General features: G+C 31.1%; 4 protein-coding genes across 4 annotated transcripts; all 4 read left to right on the top strand.

The window, feature by feature from the left end:
* The first annotated feature begins 488 nt into the window (after positions 1–488).
* LOC147940236 (uncharacterized) lies at positions 489–1,650 on the top strand. The gene is made up of 2 exons (XM_087461212.1): positions 489–903; positions 1,019–1,650. Exons 1-2 carry the CDS (start codon positions 489–491, stop codon positions 1,648–1,650), a joined length of 1,047 nt encoding a protein of 348 aa, XP_087317338.1.
* A 292-nt stretch (positions 1,651–1,942) lies between these two features.
* LOC147940237 (uncharacterized) lies at positions 1,943–2,395 on the top strand. Its single transcript, XM_087461213.1, has one exon. It carries the CDS (start codon positions 1,943–1,945, stop codon positions 2,393–2,395), a length of 453 nt encoding a protein of 150 aa, XP_087317339.1.
* A 104-nt stretch (positions 2,396–2,499) lies between these two features.
* On the top strand, positions 2,500–3,485 carry LOC104709643 (uncharacterized). The gene is made up of 2 exons (XM_010426218.2): positions 2,500–2,803; positions 2,911–3,485. The coding sequence occupies exons 1-2, from the start codon at positions 2,500–2,502 to the stop codon at positions 3,483–3,485; spliced, it is 879 nt and encodes a 292-aa protein (XP_010424520.2).
* A 1,318-nt stretch (positions 3,486–4,803) lies between these two features.
* On the top strand, positions 4,804–7,049 carry LOC104707373 (bidirectional sugar transporter SWEET7-like). The gene is made up of 5 exons (XM_010423706.3): positions 4,804–5,162; positions 5,256–5,292; positions 5,613–5,994; positions 6,220–6,339; positions 6,642–7,049. Exons 1-5 carry the CDS (start codon positions 5,114–5,116, stop codon positions 6,828–6,830), a joined length of 777 nt encoding a protein of 258 aa, XP_010422008.1. The 5' UTR covers positions 4,804–5,113; the 3' UTR covers positions 6,831–7,049.
* The last annotated feature ends 367 nt before the right edge of the window (positions 7,050–7,416 follow it).

The following is a 7,416-nucleotide window of genomic DNA, read 5'->3' on the forward strand; positions in this document are numbered from 1 at the left end:
AAAACTAACTTTGAATAATATTGTATATCTATATTAAAAAGATAGATAGTATCATCTAATCTACTATCATTGACGTTGTAGAAAATCTAATTATTTATTATGTCTAAAGTACATAACAACTCTTTCAATGCTAGTCTATATTATATGTTGGTTAGAAAATTATATACTCCCTTCATACTATTTCCACTATTTCACATAGAGTATCATTCTAACTTTATTTCACACAAATTTTTATGTTCTTTTAAATAAATTTATGTTCTATCATATAATAATACACTAAATAACTTTTCCTCTTTCTAATTTGGATATGTTTAAAAATCTGCGTTAAATACAAAACGACACTCAGCATGAAACCAAAAAAATAGTTTTAGAGAAACTGAGGGAATACATTAAGTGATGTTTTTGTAAATATTTATTTTATGATATTTCTAACTTATAATGCGAAATTGTTATTATTATTTTATATTTATGATATAATATCAGAATATATGATTTATGGTCCATGTGGTAGTGCTAACCCATCATCTCCTTGCATGGAAGAAGGTAGCTGTTCAAAACTTTACCTAAAACAGAATGTTGAAACCACCACCATTGACAAAGAAGGTTACCCGGTTTATAGAAGAAGAAAGGATGGGCGTTTTATCGAGAAGAATAGTTTCAAATGTGATAACCGATATGTTGTCCCTTACAATCGGACTTTGTCGCTTAAATATCATGCTCATATTAACGTGGAGTGGTGCAACCAAAAAGGTTCAGTGAAGTACTTATTTAAGTATGTTCACAAAGGTAATGATCGAGTTGGTGTCATTGTTGAACCTAATAAAAAAAAGTTACTAAAGAAGGTCACCAAAATGAAAATACTCCATCATCGAAAGACGAAATACAAGATTACTTTGATGGCAGGTAAATAAATTGTTGTTTAAAATTTCAATTTCTGTTTATATTATTCATTATAAATCAGTTTTTTAACCCTTTTTCAGATATGTATCTGCATGTGAAGCAATGTAGAGGATTTTAGCTTACCCAATACATTATCGGCAAACCGCTGTTGTGCCACTCACTTTTCATGAGGAAGGCAAACAACCTATTTATTACCGAGAAGGTGAGTCTGCACAGAATGTCATGGATCGTGACTCTCTTGATGAATCTCAGTTTCTTGCCTTATTTGAACTTAATAAGCGTGATGAAGAAGCTAGACAGTTATTATATGAAGAAATACCAAGCAAGTTTATTTGGGATGAGAAGGAGAAATATTTTTTCAGAAGAAAAACAAGAACATTTGCTATAGGAAGAATTAACTACGTTCCTCCGACCATAGATGATGCATATCATTTGGGGATACTTCTCAATTCCATAAGAAGTCCTACCAGTTTTGATCACATTAAAACTGTGAATGGTGTCGTACACAAAACGTATCGTGAAGCATGTTACGCTCTTGGGTTGTTAGATGATGACAAAGAATATATTGAAGGTATCAAAGAAGGACATTTCATGTGTTCTCCAAAGTTTGTTCGTAAAATGTTTGTCAATATGCTTCTCGCAGCTGTTTTAAGTACTCCTCATATTGTATGGGAACAAACTTGGGAGATGTTATCTGAAGACATATTAAGGCGGAAACGATTAGAATTAAAGCGACCAGGTTCATTATAGTAACTATCTTATTAAGATAATTTTGTTTTTATTTTTTTTAGATGTTAGATTTAGTATATAAATTAACAAATCTTATTTTACAGAGCTTACATTGACTAATGAAGAAAGAAAAATATTTTGTCTACAAGAGATAAACAAACAGTTGAGAAAAAATGGTTCTTCACTTGAGTCTTTTAAAACTCTGCCCCAACTTCATAATGAGAATATTCCTGTTTTAAACCAGTTAATAGCTGATGAACGAAGATTCATCAATCAAACTGATTTAAAAAAGAAGCATTTGGAGTGGTTAAATATGCTTACGGAAGAGCAGAAGAAGATATATGATGAGATTATAGACTCTGTTTTTAAAGATAAAGGTGGAGTATTTTTCTTATATGGTTTTGGTGGAACTGGTAAAACATTCCTTTGGAAAGTTTTATCTGCTGCTGTAAGGATAAAGGGAGAAATAGTGTTGAATACTGCATCTAGCGGTATAGCCTCTCTTTTGTTAGAAGGTGGCAGAACAGCTCATTCAAGGTTTGACATTCCTCTTGACGTTCATGTAACGTCAATGTGCAGAATGTCAAGGTCTTCTGATCTAGGTGAATTAGTCCAAGAAGCAAAGCTGATAATTTGGGACGAAGCTCCAATGATGAGTAAATACTGCTTTGAGACTTTGGATAGAAGTTTGAGAGATATAATGTGTGATCCAGAAGATAAACCTTTTGGAGGTAAGGTCATTATTTTTGGTGGTGATTTCCGTTAGATACTTCCGTTATTGTTGGTGCTGGCCGAGAGCAAATAGTTAACTCATCGCTCAACTCATCTTACCTTTGGAATCATTGTAAAGTTTTAAGGCTAACAAGAAATATGAGGTTGCTGCAAAACATAACAACAAATGAAGCCTGGGAGATTGAAGAGTTCTCGAAATGGATTCTTGATGTTGGAGAAGGAAGACTTAGTGAGCCAAATGATGGAGTTGTTGATATTGACATTCCAGAAGAATTGCTTATCACAGAAGTAACATCTCCAATTGAATCGATCATTACTGCAATATATGGGAATTCGTTACATACTGCCAAGGATGCCAGCTATTTTCAAAGCAGAGCTATTTTGTGTTCTACGAATGATGATGTCAACAATATAAATGACCACATGATATCTATATTAGAAGGTTAGTAATAGTTTTCTGCTAATATTCTCTATATTTTATATCTAAGAATGATTTTTCTGTATTTTTTTTTTTACATAGTTTTGTTTTAATCGTTGATTGTTTAACAGGTGAAGAAAGGGTTTACTTAAGTTCAGATAGTATTGATCCTGCAGATAAAAGAAATAAAGACAATCCTGCATATAGCCTGGATTTCCTAAACTCAGTTAGGATTTCAGGAGTGCCAAACCATACTTTTCGTTTAAAAATTGGTTGTCCAGTAATGTTGTTACGCAATATTGATCCTCATGGAGGTCTAATGAATGGAACAAGACTACATATTACACAAATGGCTGATCATGTTATACAAGCAAGAATCATCACGGGTACGAGAGTTGGTAAAATTGTTCTTTTACCAAGAATGGTATTAATACCATCAAATACCTGTTTGCCTTTCAAAATGAGACGTAGCCAATTTCCGATAAACGTTGCTTTTGCAATGACTATCAACAAAAGTCAAGGTCAGTCTCTCTCAAATGTTGGTTTATACTTGCCTAGACCTGTTTTCTCTCATGGCCAGCTATATGTAGCTATGTCCCGTGTAAGCAGTAAATCAGGATTGAAAATCCTCATTACTGACTCAAAAGGAAAACCTCAAAAGAAAACAAGGAATGTCGTCTTCAAAAAGGTTTTCCAAAACATTTGATCCATCTTCATGCATACTTTCGTAAGACTCTGTTTTTACTCTGTTTCCATTCTTTCAAAATTTATACCTTTGTTCGTTGTTTAAATTATTTGATCATAGATTTTCTTTTGGCAGGTCTTCTTTTACATTTTCACCCATCAAATAAATTTCTAAAATTTTATTATTTATTTACTCCAACAAATTCATTTTATATTATATAGACATATTGCGTTTCGTTTATTTATTTTATTTCACATATTTATTATATTTCAAATTCTACAACTATATTGTTGGAGATTTTTTTACCATCTATATATTATATATATAAATTAAATGACAAGTTGAATAACTTAGTACAGTCATTGTATTCGTTTTAAATATTTACAATAATATTTATAGAAACAAAAGCATAAAAAGACCGTTAATACAATAGGTTACAGTACGAAAGATATAAGATACTCGGGAGGAGAGGATAGAGGCCAGAGATAATTATATAAGCATGTAAGGTAGTCTGTGTCAGAGTCAATATCGTACTCACTGAAATCAAATGTCAAAAATAACTATATACTCATTTGTAATAGGTTGAAAACTGCGAAATAATCTGAAAATAAGAGTGTTACAATATTAATAATTTCAAGTTATAATAAATATTTTGGCTCGTGCTATAGCACGGGTTATTACCTAGTATCTATATTAAAAAGATAGATAGTATCATCCAATCTACTATCATTGACGTTGTAGAAAATCTAATTATTTATTATGTCTAAAGACATAACAATTCTTTCAGTGCTAGTCTATATTATATGTTGGTTAGAAAATTATATACTCCCTTCGTACTATTTCCACTATTTCACATAGAGTATCATTCTAACTTTATTTCACACAAATTGTTATGTTCTTTTAAATAAATTTATGTTCTATCATATAATAATACACTAAATAACTTTTCCTCTTTCTAATTTGGATATGTTTAAAAATCTGCGTTAAATACAAAACGACACTCAGCATGAAACCAAAAAAATAGTTTTAGAGAAACTGAGGGAATACATTAAGTGATGTTTTTGTAAATATTTATTTTATGATATTTCTAACTTATAATGCGAAATTGTTATTATTATTTTATATTTTTCTGACCATTTCTGTTCTACAAATTTTTAATTGTTAGTTGAAATTTTCTTACATAGACAATGAAATAATGTTTTAATTAAAAACGCAAAATAAAATATAAATAATTTCCTAATCTATATGTAAATACTTAAAATATCTTTTAAAGTGAAACAAATGACTACTTACCAAGATATTTGTCCTATATATACAAGTCTCATAAGTGTGTGTGTTTAATTCAATAGCCTCCAAAATTAGTTTTAAAAGTAAAAGACGAGATCCAGTGACTTACTTAACTTCTTTTTTTTCCTTCACACGGTGCATGCATTGTATTCGCACACACAATCACACTTATATGTATATCATTTGTAATGTCATCATATCATAACATTTGTATCTTTATGATCCATCTCTATTTAAACACCACCCAATCGACCAACCTTCTTCTCTGATTCATCAAAGCTAAGATATGGTTTCTCAAATCATTTAATCAATTTCTTTCTTTTTTTGTTTCTTCTTCCATCACCACCAATTACATAAAAATTATGGTGCTTGCACATCTTAACCTTCTTCGGAAGATTGTCGGAATCATAGGTTAGCCCAGTTCTTCCAAATCTACAACTTATTTCACGAATACATCAAGTTTTTTTTTTTTTCCTTCTTAACTTGTGATGATCTTATTTGCAGGAAACTTCATTGCTTTATGTCTGTTCTTGTCACCAACGTAAGTATTTGCTATATGATTTAAATAAGTATAATTGGGTTCCTTAAAGAAAGCCAAAATTATTTCCATAAATTTTAAGACATGGTCCTCTTGAAAGATCTAAGATTTGTTTTCCTTTCATCACTATAAAGCCTTTTTTTTCAGAGTAATCACAATATTTAAGCTTATAAATTTTCTTAGTATAATGTTTTCCTATTATATTAATTAATAACAATTAAAAAGTTCAGATTTTCTTCCAAAACAATAGAGAAGTTAAAGTACTTATAATTAATAGTGACTAATAATAAAGTACAGTAATTAATGTCTCATTATATGATCAGGCCAACATTTGTCCGGATAGTGAAAAAGAAGTCAGTGGAGGCATATTCACCAATACCATATTTAGCGACTCTCATAAACTGTTTGGTTTGGGTTCTTTACGGGCTCCCTGCGGTGCATCCCGACAGTATGTTGGTCGTTACAATCAACGGCACGGGGATCGTGATCGAAATTGTTTTCCTTACCATTTTTTTTGTTTATTGCGGTCGCCAAAAACAACGGTTGGTAATATCTGCTGTTTTAGCGGCTGAAACCGCGTTTATAGCTATTCTCGCGGTTTTGGTCTTTACACTCCAACACACTACCGAGAAACGAACGATGACTGTTGGAATCGTGTGTTGCGTTTTCAACGTTATGATGTACGCTTCTCCATTATCTGTCATGGTACGTTACATTTTTTTTTTTTAATCATCTTCTCTACAAAATTAAATGACTCATTAATTGCTTTTGAGAATTAGTAAATGTTTTTGTCTCTAATTAATTATTTCTATTATATTTTTTGATTGGATTTATTTAATTTTTTTGACTAAATTATGGTAGAATCCAAAACTAATAAACTACAAGCTGATCTCTCTCTCTTTTTTTTTGGCAAAATAATTATATATGAAGAAAATGGTAATAAAGACAAAAAGTGTGGAGTTCATGCCGTTTTGGCTATCGGTAGCTGGATTTCTCAATGCAAGCATTTGGACAATCTATGCAGTCATGCCTTTCGACCCATTCATGGCTGTGAGTTTTGTCTTCTTCTTTTTTTTTTTTTTTTTTTTTTTTTTTTTTTTTTTTTGAGTTTTGTCTTCTTCTCTTTCTTCAAAAATCTCATGTTTCACCTATAAAATTGATAATGTTTGACGTTTGACAAAAAAAATGATAATATTTTTGTGAAAAAGAAAGAACTTTCATAAAATGAAAATGAAACAAATGGTATATAGATTTATGTAGGGCTGTAAATTTTAAATTGCTTCTCTGTTTTTTAAATGAAGAAAATAGATAATTTTACTAATTTTTGTTCATTTCATAATGAACATTTGTAGATACCAAATGGGATTGGATGTCTATTTGGATTGGCGCAGTTAATATTATACGGTGCGTACTATAAATCCACCAAAAAGATAATGGCGGAAAGAGAAAAACAACCCGGTTACATCGGTTTATCAACAGCCGTCGCTCATACCGAATCTGACAAAATCGAAAATTTCAACCAACAACTTAACGGTGGTTGAGTTTTTTTTTTTGGCTTTCTTATGTTATCATCTTCTTATTATCAGACTCTTTTTTCTTTTTCCCATCCTAGACTTTAATATGAATAAGAGGTTAAACTTCATTACTTTTGTTTTAAACTTAAAACTTTGTAATGTAATTTACATGTCCTTATTTGAGTGGGACAATGGACTCTATTTAGAAATATTGGGGGTGTAATGTGAAACAGTTGGTTTCTGTGAGTCTCTAGCTTAACTTATGCAATGAATGAATGATGCAATCAAAGACATAAGCAGAGATGATCAGAATGGGATGCAGGGTGTTTCAATACCCTTATGTTGTTGTAGCATAAAGAATGTCAATCCATAAAGAGTGTGATATGTAAGCAGTCAAGATATGATCAATGCATTCAAGTTAAGCCAAATATCAAGTTGATTTGTTTCTAACAACCTAATTACATAAATATAAATACAGAAGATTAACAGAACTAACTAATAAGCATAAGTAAACAAGAGCAAACTAGAAAAGAGCAGAGCATAAATAAGAAAGTAAACTGGCGCTCGAGTAGCACTCTGTCGAGTGCTGGTTCGAGCAGGGGGTCGAGTGGTG

The sequence above is a fragment of the Camelina sativa genome, chromosome 8, assembly GCF_030686135.1.
Source record: "Camelina sativa cultivar CO46 ecotype springtype chromosome 8, ASM3068613v1".
Classification (NCBI taxonomy): Eukaryota; Viridiplantae; Streptophyta; class Magnoliopsida; order Brassicales; family Brassicaceae; genus Camelina; species Camelina sativa.

Coding starts and splice junctions, on each gene's coding strand:
- LOC147940236 (XM_087461212.1), top strand. CDS start 489: ATGATTTATGGTCCATGTGGTAGTGCTAACCCATCATCTCCTTGCATG. Junction 904..1,018: donor CAAGATTACTTTGATGGCAG/GTAAATAAATTG, acceptor AGAGGATTTTAG/CTTACCCAATACATTATCGG.
- LOC147940237 (XM_087461213.1), top strand. CDS start 1,943: ATGCTTACGGAAGAGCAGAAGAAGATATATGATGAGATTATAGACTCT.
- LOC104709643 (XM_010426218.2), top strand. CDS start 2,500: ATGAGGTTGCTGCAAAACATAACAACAAATGAAGCCTGGGAGATTGAA. Junction 2,804..2,910: donor CATGATATCTATATTAGAAG/GTTAGTAATAGT, acceptor ATTGTTTAACAG/GTGAAGAAAGGGTTTACTTA.
- LOC104707373 (XM_010423706.3), top strand. CDS start 5,114: ATGGTGCTTGCACATCTTAACCTTCTTCGGAAGATTGTCGGAATCATA. Junction 5,163..5,255: donor GAAGATTGTCGGAATCATAG/GTTAGCCCAGTT, acceptor TCTTATTTGCAG/GAAACTTCATTGCTTTATGT. Junction 6,340..6,641: donor CTTTCGACCCATTCATGGCT/GTGAGTTTTGTC, acceptor GAACATTTGTAG/ATACCAAATGGGATTGGATG.